Genomic DNA, 19,171 nt, shown 5'->3' on the forward strand with positions numbered 1-19,171 from the left:
AGCAAAGCCTTAAACACAGTTGCATTATTCTTAACTTTCGTCTTATTTTAACATGCACAATCATTTCTTAAAATTTCTGGCACCCCTTTCTGAACACCCTGATTAGTTTGTTGAATCGACAACCACGTGGAGCTAGTCATCTAAACGGTTCGAAAGGATTGTGACAGAAGCCGATTCACGGGCTCGATCGTACAGAAGATCGCGATCAATCGTCCCGTTGGGGTGGAGCTTACAGATTCCTTCCGTACGGAAGAGGATTTCACTTGTTATCCCTCATATCCTCCGCAGGGCATCTCAGGTCTCGCGAACAGCTCGGACCAGGGCTTCCGAGGCACTCGTTCTTAACTCTCGATCAAGCAAATAATATTTAACAATGATATCTTTCCCCGTCTTTCGACATAGGATCGGATCGAGCCAGCAGCTCGGTCCGCTTGAAGCAAGAAAGTGCATCGAAAACCCAGAATCGAGGTACCTCGGTACATCGATCGGTCCTTGGTGTCGTTAATTTAGTGGTCCTTATTATTATTAATATTTTTTATTACTCTAAGTGTTGCGCGTTGACAGATCTGTAATTAAGATTACTGTAAATACAGGAGTAGACTTAAGGCACGCCGTCGAGCATCGTCGTTGCGGTCTATTTGAATCGCTCGCGCGATTTGGGCCATCGTTTAATGACAGAAAAACAATGGAATTCGTCCGACAGGAAAATGTTTAAGCGGTACTTCAGGGATACAGTTATGATCGTAAAACTCGAAAACTTTTGTGAGATAGTCTATAGATTCTACAGCATGATTACTAGACAGTAATTTTTTTTTTTTAATTAAGGATTTATCTCACTAGAATAAGGTCCTTGAATACCGTGCAAACATTTTCACTGGCTCATTCTAAGCTCAATCTTTCATTTATGATAATTATTTAAGGGGCGTTTGTCATCTAATATCAAATGTTTTCGCGTAACCCCTCATAAAATAGCGTATGTTCACACTGCAAAGTGTTAACGAACAAAGAAGTATCGTTCGGCAGTGATGCAAGAACGATATCAATCTCCAACGTGATACCCAACACTAATCCAACTAATAACGCACACTTTTACACACACTGTACATTTGTCTAAAAACGAAATTCCTCTCACTAGCGAACGGGCTACTAAGTCGATGTATCTAGAGGAGCGTAAAGTTTCTTACGAAATCTGACCATTAAACGGATTTCATAGCCGTACGTCAACACTTGCGAAAGATTATAAAGTGAAGACTTTTCTTCTTGTCGTGGCTACACACCGCGAGAACATGATAAATATTAACAAAAGTTCGGATAATCGTAGAACGTATCCGACCTTGTCGTGACTCAAGTGTTTGTACGTATTTTCACGGATATTTTGTTGGGAAAAATTACTTGACCACTATCTAATTTGTACACAAACTCACGTGGACTGTTATTAATGTTTTCTTGTCGGTGACACTTGTATACAGTCACTTGTTTACGTGGGAAATGACACAGAACTTTCTTCATTATTTAATACACGCGAGAGGGGTTTAAACGATACTCACTCTACTTTTTTTAAAGAGTCTAGCTAGCAATCAAGGGACAAACCCTTCGTCGACATGTATAATGTCCTCCCTGGTAGCCAGTGAAGTACAGACTTTCTACCTTATCGATTCTCTCGATACACCCCTCAAGGAGGGGTGAACAGAGACACTAATCCTCTGGCTGCAGGGAAATGAAACGAGCGTGCGCCCTAACGATACGATAATTTTGGTAAATGTTTATCGTCGAACCTCATCCTAAGATTGTAATTTATTTTAATGCGTTTCACGAGCGATGAAACTCTTTTGTAAATATGTAATTCTTTTTTATATAATGAGAAATAAACAGTAAATTACTCTTATGAAGCGCATTGTAAAGCACTCCTAAGCGTATTTATATCTTCGGTAATACACATTTCCATAGGTATGTATTCAACTTATTAAATCAAATATTCATGAACTGCTTTTGATTATATCAAATGCACAAAACGTAAGTGCTTTAAACTTTTAAAAGTCAAAAGATTCCACTTTATAATTGATTTATATAAATTCGGAACAATAATAGATCTCGCTAGACAAACACAGCCAAAAGTAAAACAGGATAAAGAAGTTACACCATTTATAATTTCTACAGACCCAAACAGGTTAATTTTTTATTAATATCAATTATTTACAATGACAAAATAACTGTCTCCGAATGTTTGTATTCTAAAGAAACAGCCAATAGGATTGCAATTTAAGATGCAGCCTTCATGGCCTGTTCCTTCTTCCTCTGTCTCCTACGAAGTCTGCGTTCCCTTTCATATTCTTTCATTCTCAGGATAGAACTGTAACAGTCATCAATTATAATAACAAAATAATTAAACTAAACAATGGTATTGTTATTGAAACTTACTCTTCCACTTCACAATGTGCATATTCATCAAACTGCTTATTACATCTGTACACAAACGGGAAATGAAGTCTTTCACAACCTTGATACTCTATGAACTTGTGTGCACAATAATCCCTGAAGTTCTTTGGTACATTAGCAGCCCTCATTTCTTTCTCTGTGGCAATCATAACTAAAAAGTAAATTTCACAGTTAGTAACAATATTTGTACCTATATTAACAAACATTTCAAGGTCCTCTTATATGACTGATACACAAAGACTAATAACTGAACATGTAAAATAATATACCTTACTTCTTAAATGCAACTCTTGAATACAGTTAACGACTAGACAGGGATAAGTCATTCAAAACTAGAATCTAAAATATTTTCATTATTTGTCAGAGTTTCAAAAAATGTCCAGATTAAAAACAAAGAATGATATTTTAAAATGTGTACTTCATTCTCTAGGTCACAATTTTGGAATCTAAAATTATTTACTACAATTTTTCTTCTCAGATACTTCCTTTTTAATACACCCACACACATACACACACTCATCAAACCGCATCTCGCACATAAAGGAAAGACAAACAGTGACATCCCGCAACTTTAGTCACTTCTCCTTTTATACCCTTTTTTAAAATTTATCACTTTGAAATGGAATTATTAAATTTTGTCACAAAAAATTTATTACAAATCCTGATATTCTCTGGTATCTTTAGATACTTAAAATTCTGAATAAAGACATTCATTACTGCACCGTTATGAATAAATTTTTCATAGAATATTAATTTTAATTACGAAAAGTGTTAAAAGAGAAAAAATTAGCATACGTAATTATGTCATTGACGAAGTGACTATAATACGCAAGCAATAACAACAAAACGAAATCTCAAAAAAGGTAAAAGAAACACAGTAAATAAATAATAACAGACAAATGAAAATTGCTTGTAAAATCAAAGGAAAACAAGTGCTAAACACTGTAAACTAAATTTTGATTTATTGAGGGTTAGGATTGCATCAAATACTTGCCCCTTTCTTTACGGCCTTTAGGAAATCCAATATGCGGATCCATTGTTGGGGGCTTATTACTGTCCGGGAAATCTTCCCTATTTCCCAATGGTTTCAAGACGTTACCCATTTTTCTTTCAAAATTTTACAAAATTACGATGGTAGAAACAATAATACAAAGCCGAAGACGTAATGCACTTCGGTCTACGAGATGCTGACATCTAGCGACACTAACTTACGTAACGCGGATGAAAAGTATCAAAATATCACACATGGCAATTGGCAAATACAAATGAAAGTTCAACTTCTATAAAAGAAAAATAATACTTCTTTCTCTCAAAATGAAATTCAACAGTACACCATTTATCTCTACTATTAATTATGTCTCCAGCTTAGTATAAAAAAAATACAAATTCATCTTACTCCTGAAATCATTCTCACATCACACATTAGAAAATTAAATTAATTACATGGAGAGTGAGGTTAAATATCAGAAACTCTGAAGAACTGGTTTATTGAAACTTCACTGAAATAAACATACGTATGTATTAAAATTTGAGAATAGGTTTCTAGGTAATTCATGGCATAGTGTTTACACAATCGCTTCAGGGCAGTTAGGTATTTCATTGATTTTATTCCCACCAGTATGAACCGTTTTTTAAACAAGAATCATTTTGTGTAGCACATGATTTCTTATCAGCTTAACAATCTGTTCTTATCTCCAGCAAGGATACTGATCAAATACTTACGAGGATAAAAAAGATTACTGTTGCTTATAAATAATTTATACAAAATTTAATCATCTTCTTCTTCCATTGCTTCAGGCACTGTATTTCCTAAAATATTGAAAGTATAATCAATTCAATGAAATACAGAATATCTATGTTTCTTATTAAGCCTCCAAAAGGAGCTAAGCACAAACCATTTTGTCTTTCTTCGCTAGGCATGTGTCCAGCTTGGAGTAATTTACTCAGGCGTTGTACTTCCTCCAGAGAAGAAGCATTGGTAATAGCTTCTCTTATTTTGTTACGTTCTTCTGGAGTAGTCAGAGGTTTATCTGCAGCCGTACCAGAAGCCTGTGTTTTTGCTTTTTTGGCTATCTCACGAACCATTTCCTTTCCTTTCTTGCTCCTAAAGTAGGCAATTGCAGCCTCACGCTCCTTCATCTTAATTTTTCTAAAATCTAGGAGTCTCAATTGTGGAAACCTATATACCACATATTGCCTATACTGAGGTTTTGCAGAAACTGGGTTCTGTAGTAGACAAAGATTTGTCAAATTCTTCAATTGTGTTAGTGGCTCCAAATCGCCTAGTTCTTGAATCATGTTTCCAGTTAACATAAGAGTCTCTAAATTCGGTATACAGTGCTCTAATCCCTCGCCAATTCTAACAATACGGTTATTATTGAAAAAAAGTGTCTTAATTCGTTTTAAAAGAGGGAAGCCATCTAACTTTCGGATGTCATTGTCTGAGAAATCTATCGTATCAAACTGATCCTGAAAAAAAGTATTAGTAGACGGTATATTTTGGTGTTCTTAACCTTTGAGAGAAGTAGAGGTTATACCTAACCAACAATATATAAATATCAAAGGAAATTATTCATATAAGAATTTGTTAATTTGAATACTAACCAGAGTTGCACCCAAGTTTTCAATTGTAGGTATTTTATATCCTGTAATAATTTTAGAAATATTAAAATATCAGAAAAAGCATAAGCCAAATGCCTGAGACTAAAATATACTTCGTTTCGCATACCTCTGAGATCCAATTCACGATCCTTTACAGGATTTATATATTGCATAGACTGCTGTATTAAATCTGGTGTTAATTTAACCATTTTTCAATGGTACTTTTTAAACAAATATTCACAAGTATTCAGACTGATAAGAAACGCGCAATTTTACGAAACAAACACAACACTCACTTCAGTGAAGTTGCCTGTTAAAGTTGGACCTAACAGTTGGTAACACGCGCAATGTGACCAACCGATATTTGAATGCGTAAAAGTTATGAAATCAAAAATCTAGTGCTGCACAAGATTTCAAAAGTAATCTTGATATTGTCTGGACTTGTCCCAATTTTTACAACAATAACAAGACAAGACAAAGTTGTCAATAATCTTGACCTAGACTATATTTTTTACAATAATTTACACTTTCCTTCATTTTAAAAAATATATATAACATCAATTATTCTACGCTACAAAAATTAGGTATAAAATACATTACACTTATAAAAAGAGACTTCAAAAGTCTACCTTGGCAATTATTCTTTAAAATAAATACTACAAATCCACTTCAGCATACGATTTCCCTCACTTAGTGATAGCAATTATCTGAAATACGTCGTCTTGTATTTAAAACACGTTTTCTTATTTTCTTTTTCCATATCGATGTAATACTCTCAATCAGAAACGCAAGATCTTTATCATAAATTTTCAAACACCACACACACGTTTACGTCATAATCTCGCCAGCGACTCAATTCCTGTTCGAATTTGATATTTTTGACACGTTTTCATATTACACGCCGATTACTGGCACTCAAGGCTGCACGCGGTCACATAATAAAGCCGCGCATTATCCGAATGTTTAACACAATGTCGGTATCAAAGTTCAACAACTGAATCGTACAGCTCGCATTGGAAATTCTGATTCCACGGATGGGTTCCTGTTTACCTCGAATCGCGACGCAGCAAAGTCGGCGCGTATGCACAGGATCTTATTGGAAACTATCGTTATGTCATCGGATCGATGGATCGCGATAAATGTATTCGTCAGCGACTAGAACACGCTCCGAAGGTCGTGTTCTCGAGTGGCAAATTCAAAGATCCGATGCAATAATTTCGCTCCTCGAGAAGCATTCCCAATGAATATGCATCAAATGCTCCCCACATCCACAAATTCAAAAAGCTCGTTTCATAATAAACGATAAAAAACATCTAGAACATAGTATCCCTAAATTTCAAGAACCATTCACAACTATCTTAATTGGACACGGGTAGAAAATTTTTTTTTGTTACCTCGAGGAGAAAAATCAACGCTGAAAGAAGTTTAAAAAATGTCTCGCCTAGCTTCCTATAATTTGCCAGCGAATTAAGAAACGCTGGTGATTGATGTTGCGTACGGATCAGGAACGATCAAAAGAAGATGGATCGATCTTGGAATTTTTTAACCTTGGAATAGGTAGTCGGTCTAGAGACCAGTAGAGTGCAGCGGGAGCACGTGGTCAGGTGTCGAAACACTGACTTTAACATGTATAATTTGTATGTTCTCCAATGCGGAAGTAAAGTAGGTGAAACCATTACATCCATCTGCGTCCTGTTGCAGAATCGAAGGAATTACGCTCTCTAATCTATTGCTTTCAAAAGGCGACCGGCGAAAATGTTCTATTAAAAGAATAACGTATATTACCGTGCTGTGACACTTTCGCCGAAGAACCATTGCAAAATGATTGTCACCTCGTTTCCTAAAACACGCGATTGCATCACTCCTGAGAACTGTGCTGAGAAATAGTTCAAGACGAAACCTGAGCAAAAGTTATCCGAATAGGACAAAGACATCTGAAAAACGTCTAAATTACGTCTATAAGATGTTCAGGCCAAAAATGGACATAAAATAGACGTCTTCAGGACGTTGTGTGGGTATCTGAATGTGTTCGAAATAGATTGTGGATAATCACCATGTGTACTTATCCTCGAAAATGGAACTCCATATTAAAAAAATTATCCTATATTGTTACTTATCACCTTACAATTAATAGACAATTAACTTCGCGCTATCTTTATGGTAGCTAAAACCGTTAGCCTCTAAGTAGCCGACAGTACTACAAATTGATTATTTAATTATCATACATTTTTCCAATTTTTGTTACATTCAAGCAGGTTATTTCCACTTTACATCTTATTTATATTATATTACAGACTTTATATCTCGAATAAAGAAGTTATTCCGCCAAAGTAACAGCGCCTAACGATGGAATTATTTATACCTGTGTATACACGTGTTTACTGCTGGTAATTACAATATTGCTAATCCTCAAAAGGTACATGTGTAATTTAATTAATGACAGTTGTTATGCATTAAAATTTTTTATCATCTGAAGACCACCAGAAGACCACTCTTCGCTCTCAGGTAGAAGAAACTCCTGGGGAAAAACATTCTACAGGGACGTGAAATAATGATCTGACAGGGGACATTCGTTAGAAGAGGATTTACTTTTTGCTCCAGACGAAGAGCCACTTAAATCCATGCTAAATCCCATTCCGGGTCATCCTCTGCTCGATTAATATCGCGCACAACATTAACCGAACTGGTCTTGATTACGTAACATCCGTTCGAATACTGTAACCATTTGCACACTCGGTTTGCATATGTAATTCGTCTCACAATCGATTGGGTAGTGAAAAAATCAGCGACAGCGGTCAAGAGGTCCCACTCACCTAAAACTTGTGCCACTATCGAGAATATAAAACATGTCACCAGACGAGCCAACAGAATTCATCAAGAGAAACCTTGGGATTGGTCCTACACATACGTCTAGATGCAGTCAATCGACTAAATTAAGGATGCATCAATGATAGCGCGAAAATATTTTTTGGGCGAGTGAATTTTTGTATAAGAGCCACGAAAATACACAGATTAAGTATTTTATATATATATTACATTACAGATTTTTTATTATTAGACAAAGAACCTATATTGACTGTTGATAGTGTATTGCGTTACTTTACGTCTACTCCAACCCTTTGCTGATCTTAAGAACCGTGTTATATTGGAGCTTTCATCGATCAGCATAATCAACATGCGTGTTAGTATAAATTATAAAACATTAAAATACCGAACGTCAGCGAATTAACCTTCCTGGTTGCTCCTTCTGTCGTCAGATGACATCGTGAAATTTTTCGTCTTGCTATTCGAATTTTATTGTTAAACGTGTAGAAAATTATTACAGTAACGATGAAAGGATATCTGACTCGAGGAAATATGTCTGATAACGGTTCGGAAGATCGTAAAGTACCCAGTTTTTTAAGGCAAATGTGTTTAATCGGTCATTCCTTTTCCCGTTGGACACTTGAATTTTTTGGAAGATTTTGGTAGCTATAGGACATACGTAATCGCAGTGAAGCATTGATGATCGATGTGTAAATCGTATGGATTGAATAACAATGTGGCGGCTCGTGATTACGTATATAATTTACATACTAATGTAGTAATGTAAGTTTTTATGAATAATCAACTAAGAGAATTGATAACAGTATTTATAAATCGTCAAAACAAATACTGGGTGTCAATGGCTCGTTGTTGAAAAATTTGATCTCAAATAGAGAGTTTTTGCTAAATATTCGTATCAGAAATTCATGGACACTGCGTGTGTGCCTCTTCTGTTTTGCAAGTGATCTGGATGAAATCGAGGTATAAATTCTTTTTTCTTTGATTTGTGGAACGAGGAAAGTCACATTGGTGGCCGATGATAATTTGTTTTTAATCTTTCTTCACTGGCTTCTTATTAAATTCCGCAACGTTTCAAACAAAATATGTACAGTCCTGAGTGAACCTAACTGTCTTCCTTGAAACACATGGGATGATGTGAAAATTTCATAGTGTTACTAAATGAGAAGACTTCTGTGGAAATTCCTATGATCACCATCCTCCTTGAACTGGTTTCCCTTGGATAGCAAGTGCGTAGAAGAAGGTAGTAGTATAAAGTTTTCTCAGTCATGTATGATTACATATGCATAAAACGATTTCTGTTTAATTATGGAGAAATCGGTGTATTTATTTAATTATTAAATTTATACATTTATAGGCTGCAGTAATTGCACGTTGCATTATATATTGATACGCTGTAAATATGTATAAATAGAACTTTTTTTGTACCTGTGAATCACATATGAAAATCACGTAATTAGTACAAAGTAGACAAACAATAATGCAAATTCTTTTCTTAATTAGGATTGAAAAAAGTGACAGCAGAAGAAGAAAAACTGTTTCGTAGATTAATCTTTTATACATTTAGTATCTGGAAAAATGTCAGGAACTATTACAATGTTTGTATTATTAGGAATACATAAATGTCTATTAGTACTTTAATTTCATAAATAAAATGCAAATTCAAACATTTTGCGTTCCAAGATACAATTGTTCTCGCCTGGCAAGGCATTTTCCAACGATTGACGTCAGTGAATACAGAATTACTTACTTAGGTTAAGGTTGATAAGCATCATCGAAATGCCTATAATGTATTTATTACTATTCACTCGATTGCATTGCCCGTTATTACGTAAACGTAAATGAGAAAACAATAATTAAACCTCCTGAATACGATTTGGAACATGAAAGTATAATATAAGAGTGTTTAAATGGTGATCCATATTCAAAGAATTAAAAATCATTTGAATTCGTATTGATTATCGATTCAATAACATCTAGAATATTACTTAAGCTGACAAAGCTCAAAGACCATATAAAGACACTGTAAACAAAGAAAGCACCGAGAGATTTAATTTGACTATTCAATTGCAAATAGCATTTTACCCAATTACACTAAGAATTGTTACAAGAATAAAGAATGCTAGAAAATTTGGCTTTAACTAATAAGCATTGGTTTATAGTCCACTTCGGTCAGTTGAGTAACTATCAGCATTGAGTAACAACAATAAATACAAATGGTGCAAATATTGAAAGCAAAATTTAAAAATGCAATTTCCGACAAGAATGCAGTAAGAAATGGCTAATAAAAAAATCTCAAAGAAACAGATCGCATTGTGCAATGATTGTCGCGCAATTCTCGCCTTTTGTTTCAAACTATCTCCAATTGCTGCAATCGTGACAATATTGTTCGTCAAGTGAAATCGTGGCTCCCTTGTCACTGACTTAATGCAAGTATGTACTTTAAGAAATGTGCATAAATATTTAGACACTTCCACATTATTGCAATATGTAAAATCTGTTAAATAAATGAGTAAAATTGTGTGATATAGTTTTGTCTATAAACTTCATTTTAGACGATTATATCTATGGATGTAATACAAAACGACCTATGTCACAGTTCCAAAAAATTCCAGTTAAGACCTTAATTGACATCTAGAATATAGAATTTATATTTTTAGGGACGAGAAAGGGCATTAAAAGAATTTTTTACCCAAAAATAAGAATTCAAGAAGGCACAAGTCCATAAGACAATATTGAAGCTGAAACCTTTACACGCCAATATCTCGAAAGCAAAGACAAGTAACTTAGGTAATTTTGCTTTACAACCACAGAAATAAGGTTTACAGATACTGACGAAAATAACACTTGACAGCAGTTAGTATAAATAAAAAAATGTAGGTATTTCATGAACTTTTAAAAGCATTGAAAGTATCCAAATACTTATTCACAGTAGTGTACATTCGAAGAGACTTGAAAACAGCGAGGTTCTCACAAGGGAGAAATTTCGATGAGCTTGTGCCACAGAATCAGCAACCTTCGTCTGCAAACCACAACGATGCCATCGGTACAATGACCCCTGTGCTCGACGTTCTCTAAGGCATATTTATCCCTAATAATCATCGAATAGATCGCTCCTCGAAAGTTACCGAAGGTCAGTCTCCAAATCTTTCACAGTCCGATCGTAGTCATTCACTTCACAGTGGAAGCAGTCGGTCGTCCTACCGCGTCCCAATCGTTGAACTCTCTTATTCAACGCAGAACGAGCCTCCAAAGGTCGCCTCGCCTAGGACTGGCGGTGTGAAATGATGGCCCATAAAATATTCATAAACAATTAGGGCCCACCAGAAGTACCACTCCACGACCTCGATAAACTTTCCTTTACAATTCCGCCTCCTAGACCATGGAATGTCCCTTGCGCAATATGAACCGTGGCCATTTTTCAGCCGACCGATTCGAGCGTCTCGTTCGTCGACCGCGTTCGACGCTTAATTTTATTTAATTAAAAGGAGTAGGCGTTTCCTGATCGACCAAACGAAGGAGATCTAGTTGACAAAACGTTGTGGGATATTCTGCGATGAATGCATAACAAATATGGAAACCTAGGAGTTTTTGCACAGTTACAAGGTAATTAGGAGTAAATTAAAAAACATATCATACATTGTTGAGATAGATCAGCACCTCTATTATGAAACCATCGATTACGTCAAACTCGAGTTTCCACGGTTTCCATTCTGCGTAATGTTTACGTCCAAAGGTATTTTATGGTAATATTAATCATAGTTGTAATAGATTTGTTTATTTCCTAACGACACAACGTGGATGATAGTGAAAAATGACGATAGCCATGAATGCTTAGTTGAGAAATCAGGAAGAAAATGTAACAAAGATTACAAAAAAGGATAATAAAGCGACAAAGGAAGCAAAGGAACGAAGGCAACGAGGACTTTTTTAGAGTGAACGAGGAAGCCAAGGGGTCATCGAGCTACCTGCGAACAGCCATCGATCAGGAATTGAATGTCAAATTGTCATAGCTGTGTCATTAATTTCGGGAGAATAAACGATTTGGGAATCAAGGTAACGTGGGATTATGGTTCCAAGGTCCTTGGACAGGAAGGATATGAAGTATCTTATAGGTACACAATGATTTGTTGGGTTCTTAATGAGAGAACGGTGCAAAGTCCAAAAATGAGGTAACCTTGGTAAAGAAAAGCTCGGTACCAAATCTCGCCAGGACTGTACAGCAATTAACCGCGCAATTTTTCGTTAAGCAACATTTCGTATGCATAAGTGTCAACTAACGGGACACTGTTAGCGAATAAAACTGTAAACCTTAGCCAAACGATGACTACTCGCCTTACTGTCTTAATATAATTAAGTCGAGCCAGGAGAACTTCGACGCAAAGCAACGGTAAAATTTCAGTACAAATGAACTGTCTCAAAAGAAAGATGAATCGAGAATATTATAATTTTCTCGTACCTCACAGACGAATCCTCTGACGTCAACTCTCATGTCTACTTTGCCTATAATCTCGTTCCAAACCGAGAGGCAAGTATCGAGCACGATCAAAGGTCGAGCACACTCCAGTAGCGGGAATCGCCCGATTGAATTCTACTTTCATCGACGACAATCGCTGACCGTAGAGCAATTAGCGCCATACAGAATGGCACGGCCAAGGACAACCGCAACAACCCGACAAAAAAGAATCTCTTCTGCAAAAGTCAAGCCTCGACCGCCTCTATTCTCTTTCAGTCGTGGAAGAAAAGTGACGCTTTTAGCAGCGGACATGCATACATATACAAATGACGGATCATCTTATATCACCCTCGAATATTTCTACCTTCTGTTTATCTCCTGTTCGATAGAAGCTCAGCTCACTTTGTATCTTCGTGGTTTTTCACGCCATAATTAACCCGCTGCGAATCGTTTCACGAAAAAGGTCATTTAGTATACCTAAGCTATCGTATCAAAAATGAATTTACTGCATCAGAGAACGTCTGAACAACACTGCGTAGGCGTCACGAGTCCTGCCTCTCTCTCTCTAAATGATTTTAATAAATAATGATGTGCACACTTCCAAGAATGGTTTACTACGACGAATTTACTACAAGCGGCCTGTGCCATTATAATGCAGGAGATGACAGAATGCGGCAGGGGGGGATCCTTAGCTCAGGCTATCCTGGAACTCGTAACGTAAATCTAGGAAGGGTAAAATTGTTAAAATTGATCGGGCAAACATCCTGCTTCCACGCTCGTGATCGATGGCCCCGTGGCTCGCATAATTTTTGCCAATGTTGTTTTGTTCTTTTTTAGTTGATCACGATCGACTAGACTGCTCGTAAAATACAATGCAGCCAGGTGTTTTAAAATAAAACGATTCGGAGTTTTCTCCAACGCAAATCATGGAAGTAGAATGTTATCGATCAAAAAACAGGAGTCGAATCTCGAACATGTTTTTTCAGAAATGGTTCTGGAATGGGAGAAGTCAGGCTGAAGGGTGGTGGGACTATGGAAACTATTCACTTCGATAAAAAACGAAAATCGCTATCGAAACACGTGGCATGTGTCTGCACGCGCAAATTATAAATTCACTAATCCCTTAATTACGCCGCAAAAATTTCGTTTGACGTCTTTTACTGAAAAAAAGAGCAGCTGCAAGCGAAATAATTCACTTGTTTTGTATATGTTTCGAAAGTAAAAACGTTACTACTGCCTACAAATGCTTGAAAACTAATGTTAACTTTTAATCGTGACTTTGCGCGTATACTTTGTAAAACAAACGCGAGACTATTAATGGTGACGTTTATAAATCAGTTTAAAAATGGCGCAATGATATGGAATATGTAGATTTTATTTACTTAGTTAACAGAGTGGAAGCACTTCTCAAATACCTTGTGCTTCCAGTTTTGCGAACGCAGGACGAGTAAAACAGGAACAGAGAATACCCAGCTTCTCTTGACCCTGATCGTATAAATTCAGGATCTCGAACTTATAAATTCAATAACTTTGCCTCCTAAATTTACCCGTCTTCAACTCATCGCTGAAGTCGCAGAAAAACACTGCGCTCACGCGATACAATAACAGATGAAACTGATAAGCGACCACCCAGCTTCACAAATTGAATTGCGTACGACAGATGTTGGCAAATTATACTATAAAGAACGAACAGCGCGTGGTCTTCGAGTTCCGTGGATGTGGGTGGCTCACGCGCTCATTGAATACTAATTTTCAGCAGTCGTACATCGTCTTACGGTAATGGAACGAATATTTTCGCGTGCGAGTCGGTGCAGTCACGTGACACGTTCTGTAGTACAATGTACACTAAAATAGCAACAGTCTAATTCAAATACCTAGTTATCATATAAAGATGTCTAAAAATATAACTAGAACCTATAATTGCAAGATAAACATCACAATTCACATATGCATTTTCATTTTCGAGATGCCAAAGTTCGAATTTCTGCATTATGAATTTTTATTTTAGTATATTCCTGTTTTTAAAAATCTTCCTTTAAATTAACCTTAAAAATTCTCTCCTACATTTTAATTAAGATAAAAACTCTAATTTACAGCAGGTGCACTTTACGTCCATTTATTGTATAGTCCAAGAAATGGTTCCAAAACCATGATTAGCAAAATATCGCAAAAATCAATACCATTGAGATCATCGAGACAATTATCGTCGCATGACGCAGTTGAAATGCCAATTCTGTGAGAACCCTAAGTATTTTAAGCTCTTCGCGCGTCACAGAACCTCAGCATCCAAATTCATAAAATCGAATGTGGATTGTCGGAGGAAATCCTGTGTCACACTTTGTTTTCGTCCAATCTTGTAAGACTGGTCCTGTCCAAACCGCCCTGACAAGCATGTTAGAACACTCGAGAATCCCGAAATAAGGTAAATGTCCCAGTAGTCGACCATGCTCTGGTCCTTGGACACTAATACCAATTTTATTTAATTCTCAACTTGAATTTTAATGTACTATTCGAGTCCCATGAGATGTTCATTGAAACACATTAGGAGCAAAGCATTCCAGGGGACTTCTCATAGGACACGAATAGTACTTACTAAAAAACAAAGAATAATACCCTAAAATAGTATAAGCAATTCAAACACCAGGACATGCATAAAATTATCTAAAAATATTGTCCACTTACTAGGCCATTTGATATCTTAAACGTCCAAGTATTGGAACATTTACTTTAATCGTATTTCGTTTCGAAACTGGTAATCACAGTACGTGCTCTTGGGTTAATCGTTCGAAATCACGAATGACGCTCGCAGATCGCTTCAATCGTTCCCAAACATCCAGGAACATGCGTGTACGCGCTGCTACCGGCAGCAAGGCGATAAATAAGAGGCCATTGTACCGAAGCGTGATCGCGGAAGGTCTCCAAGGTTGAGCGTAGTCCACCTTGCGGGGCATTTTTTAAGAAATTTCCACGCGACTCTCAACTTTAACTGCGATGATTATATGCACCGACAACGAAAGAAAGTACAAATTATCCTTGTCACGCTGACCGATCCACATCGCTCAACAATTAGCATACAATGCAAAAATTGTTATTATTAATGATTTATTAATGACGAGGAACTCTTGATCCGTTTACCCTATTCTTCGCGATGACTGTCTGGTGACGAGCGAGGATCGAATAACGAGAGAATAAATGAAAGGGAACGTAAGTATAATCAGGGTTGCCATACAAATTCCTTGTTTGGGAATAGTAGAGGAAATTGGAACAGTACCGATCTTAGCATCGCGTTCAGAGGCCACCATACTTACTAATTAATTAATTAATTCCTAAGAAACTAGGCAAAGGTGGTCTACTCTACTCTGTAAAAGTGTTTAGTTTGTTCTCCCTTGCATCTATTAAAAATTGAACAAAACACTCTGTGCATACTTCGAAAAGATCCCTCATAAGTCACTAGGGTGGTCCACTTAAGCAAGGCCACCTAAATATCCCTTTTTCTCATCATGACGACATAGAAAATATTTTAAACGCAATTTGAATGGTATAGAGAATATAAATATATAGGTGGTCTTATTTAAGTTGACCACCCTGCATTCACAACAAGCACCAGACTGCCCAACTATGAAAAAACGCAGTAACTATCAAAAAATGTTACGTTAAACGTTTGCACCTTTGGATAATTTTGAACATTCAGCTTTTCCTGTTGGTACAAAATAGCAGTAAAATATTTTTATTAGACACCGCTGTTCCCCACGGTTGGACAGTATAGAAGCTCGTATTCGGTCCCAGAATTTCTCGGAGCGAGAAGAAACAAGAAGGCCGCTAAAAAAGCAGAAGTAAAGGGACCGAGCTGCGACCGAGGAAGGTCGCGAAAGGTCCGCCCTTGTCCACCTCGAGTCAGCATCCCGCGGCTCTGTGCTCGCGGCGTCGTTGTTACGTTCGTCCTGAGAGGTCGTCGAACGTACAACAAAACGCAATCATCGGCACAAGGTCGCCGTTCTCCTGGACGAGATGACGAGTCGGCGGCTACTAAAGAAAAGGAACGACGAAATGCCGCCGCCTACGTTATTAGATGAGTTTCAAGACCTTGGAAACTTCCGTCTTTAAGTTACCTGAAGCCACTGGTCCCGGCTAATCATTTAAATTGTCCAATGACGTGCCTGGCTTATAAATCTCTACGTACTCGTACGCGTGCCCCCGACAAACGTTTCTCTCTTTCCTTCTGTTTTCTTTTTCGTTTTTTCTCCTTTTTTTTTTAGACTAGTCATACGTGCGCTAAATGGAACGCAGAATGCCGCGTATATGTAAATTAGTATCGGATGCATGTCGCGTCAATGAGGAAATCTACACGCAGCAAATGTGTTTTCCCTACGACGATGTATCGTGGAATGGCTCACGCAACACGCGTCCACAATGTTTATGCGAGATATATGTTTGTGTATGTTTACATGTGTTTTTTTGCGTGTACACTGGACAGCACTTATAGGTACAAGCTCAATTAGTTAATAGAACGCGTAAGAAAACATGAAGTATAGTATTTGCTTGAACATAAACTTGGGAGTTTTTGCGCGATCGTCGCGCCAAGACAGACGAGGAATAGTTATGCTTTTGTATAAACTGGTTCATTTGCGTACTACGTTTTATTGAAATGATAATTGGGCTGTAACAGAAGACGCGGAAGGCATGAATATGGAGGCTTCGAGACTTCCAAAAACAGAGGTACTGTAGTGATCTTTTTCATCAAAATGGCACTGATAAATTGATAGGTGAGTTAGGAAGAGTATGTAATTATAAGGGGAATTATATTTATGAAGGATGATTAATCAGAGAAGACGTAGCTTTTTAATAACAGGGTAACTGTGGTGCAGCGAAATAGGGAATAGAATTCCTTCAAAGAAATGAAACAAAATCGCAAAACACGGTTTTTTCCGCACATAACTTTGCATATGAAAGAAACATCTTCAGAAATTCATCGGGTAAATAAACGTTTGTTAATAGGCTTGACTTAATGAATCTTGGTACAGAGTACTATTTCTGTTTGTATTCGTACTGTATACAAGGTAAATCTAGAATAAAAAGAGTTCAACTCGAAGCGAGGTTAAAGTACGATTTCGAAGTAGACATGAAATATAAAAAGTACTTAGAAAATTGGTATTAAATATAATAACATAAGTGATTGACGAGGAGTGATACACTTAATTGCTTGAACTGTCACAAAAGGACAGTAACTGCTACTCGGTTTGCCTATTAATTTCGATGATATTTGAAAAAGTATTTACGTATATAATTGAATGCAATTAATAATGACTCGAAATGAGAGCCTTCATTAAAGCTACATCAGTTTTTCTACTCATTTATTATAAAAAATAGAGCGATATGAACTCAGACATAACTTTTGACACCAATAAAACATTAATCTCGATAATTAAGGCTATAAGAAATACTCGCGTCACTCGTCGATAATTTAAATTGTTCAATTAACATAGTCTCAGGAACGAGTCGCGTTACGATCATTAGCAATACTGTTTTTACACCTCTATCTAATCTGACAGTTCAATACCTGCCGCGCTTGAAATTCTCACGAAAGTTCAATTATTTGTTTAATTGAAGCTGAATTCAAATGCTTCATATCCTTTGACCAGAACTGTACGAAAATTTGAAGCACAGGCGACAAGGGAGGCACACAGAAAAAATAAACTATCGTTTCTGCTTGAGTAGATTCATTTATGCGCTCTAATAAATTATAGATAACCTTGTTGCAATTAAGAAATAAAAATGGAAACTATACGATACTTGTCTTTACGAGTACATGAAATGGAGGAAAAAGATTAACAAAAAATTGACTTAATTATTCGGAATATTTTATCGTTAGAAAAATATACTAAAAAAAGAAGTCTTGATATTAATGATAACTTTCTCGCGGAAGTTCCAGCATCTCGTTTTTTCTAATGCAATTTAGTGTTTTCGAATAACAGCACGAAAATTAGTACCTATTTACAAATTCCACGGTAGTAGAATTTACATTTACGAATTATCGAATTTATACAACGATCCTTGATAGTCTTTACGCGCCGATTGAAGCACGTCTCGAGGTTTATCACGACGCGAAACATCTGCACGTGTACTATCTCTGAACGTGAGCAAGTGATAAACGTCGATACTAACTATACTAAAGCGCCAAGGAGAACTTCAAGAATGAATTGATACTAACTTCGTAAAATACAGTAGGCAAGTTTAATGAAACGTAACATCGGAAATAATTATGCAATCGAGGTTAGCACTATGTACATAATGACTGAACTGGGAAGCAATCAGCATGCCGAAGAAACATTGCAGTATGAAAATAGCATTTTACTGAGATTGTTATTCCCATATTTCGTATTATATGCTCGTGAGAATATTGCCAACAGATCCCTATTATTCCTCCAATCAAATATTATATAATATGATTTAATCCATTAAGACCCAAAGTTGTGTCATCGCACATTCATGAGAAACATAAATGTATGCATCCTATATATTATCTTGCAGAGTTCAAAGAAAATGTTATAATAGATAGACGTTTACTAAATGAAAAATGACTTATAAAAAATTAGTATACTCTAGTGTTAAAAAATAGTGAGTGAAATGTTGCGTTTACGCAATTTTGGACCTTAATAAAGCCATTAATAAAGAATCTTGTTAACCAACAAGGATGACACGAGACAAAGTTCGAATTTTTGAATTGTGTTCTCAGCTGACAAAAAATCTCCCATGATAAATTAGACTTTGATTCCTACTAGGAAACACCTTGCCAGTGGGCTACTATACCAGCAAGTAATACTGTCCATGATCAAGAAGACACAAATAGTTCAGACG

General features: G+C 36.5%; 3 protein-coding genes across 5 annotated transcripts in view; all 3 read right to left on the minus strand.

The window, feature by feature from the left end:
* The window catches only part of Sit (stuck in traffic), a 48,082-nt gene extending 46,481 nt beyond the window's left edge, over nt 1-1,601 (minus strand). For 2 of the 3 annotated variants that reach the window (XM_076374849.1, XM_076374872.1), the window contains exon 1: nt 234-492. The gene's annotated coding sequence lies outside the window, so the exon portion shown is untranslated. Of the gene's footprint in view, nt 1-233; nt 493-1,547 lie in introns of those variants that run through there. The other variant, XM_076374855.1, reaches the window with a different exon arrangement.
* A 546-nt stretch (nt 1,602-2,147) lies between these two features.
* On the minus strand, nt 2,148-3,754 carry Nd-b18 (NADH dehydrogenase (ubiquinone) B18 subunit). Its single transcript, XM_076378556.1, has 3 exons — nt 3,431-3,754; nt 2,419-2,587; nt 2,148-2,350 (listed from the first exon to the last, which is right to left on the minus strand). Exons 1-3 carry the CDS (start codon nt 3,537-3,539, stop codon nt 2,260-2,262), a joined length of 369 nt encoding a protein of 122 aa, XP_076234671.1. The 5' UTR covers nt 3,540-3,754; the 3' UTR covers nt 2,148-2,259.
* Nucleotides 3,755-3,904: 150 nt separating this feature from the next.
* On the minus strand, nt 3,905-5,319 carry U2a (small nuclear ribonucleoprotein polypeptide A'-like U2A). The gene is made up of 4 exons (XM_076378542.1): nt 5,165-5,319; nt 5,041-5,081; nt 4,332-4,905; nt 3,905-4,245 (listed from the first exon to the last, which is right to left on the minus strand). Exons 1-4 carry the CDS (start codon nt 5,244-5,246, stop codon nt 4,205-4,207), a joined length of 738 nt encoding a protein of 245 aa, XP_076234657.1. The 5' UTR covers nt 5,247-5,319; the 3' UTR covers nt 3,905-4,204.
* Nucleotides 5,320-19,171: the final 13,852 nt, after the last annotated feature.

This window comes from Calliopsis andreniformis, chromosome 1, assembly GCF_051401765.1.
Source record: "Calliopsis andreniformis isolate RMS-2024a chromosome 1, iyCalAndr_principal, whole genome shotgun sequence".
NCBI lineage: Eukaryota > Metazoa > Arthropoda > Insecta > Hymenoptera > Andrenidae > Calliopsis > Calliopsis andreniformis.

Coding starts and splice junctions, on each gene's coding strand:
- Nd-b18 (XM_076378556.1), bottom strand. CDS start 3,539: ATGGGTAACGTCTTGAAACCATTGGGAAATAGGGAAGATTTCCCGGAC. Junction 2,588..3,430: donor TAAAGGCCGTAAAGAAAGGG/GCAAGTATTTGA, acceptor TTTACTTTTTAG/TTATGATTGCCACAGAGAAA. Junction 2,351..2,418: donor GCACATTGTGAAGTGGAAGA/GTAAGTTTCAAT, acceptor TGACTGTTACAG/TTCTATCCTGAGAATGAAAG.
- U2a (XM_076378542.1), bottom strand. CDS start 5,246: ATGGTTAAATTAACACCAGATTTAATACAGCAGTCTATGCAATATATA. Junction 4,906..5,040: donor AAAACTTGGGTGCAACTCTG/GTTAGTATTCAA, acceptor ACTTTTTTTCAG/GATCAGTTTGATACGATAGA. Junction 4,246..4,331: donor TAGCGAAGAAAGACAAAATG/GTTTGTGCTTAG, acceptor TCAATATTTTAG/GAAATACAGTGCCTGAAGCA.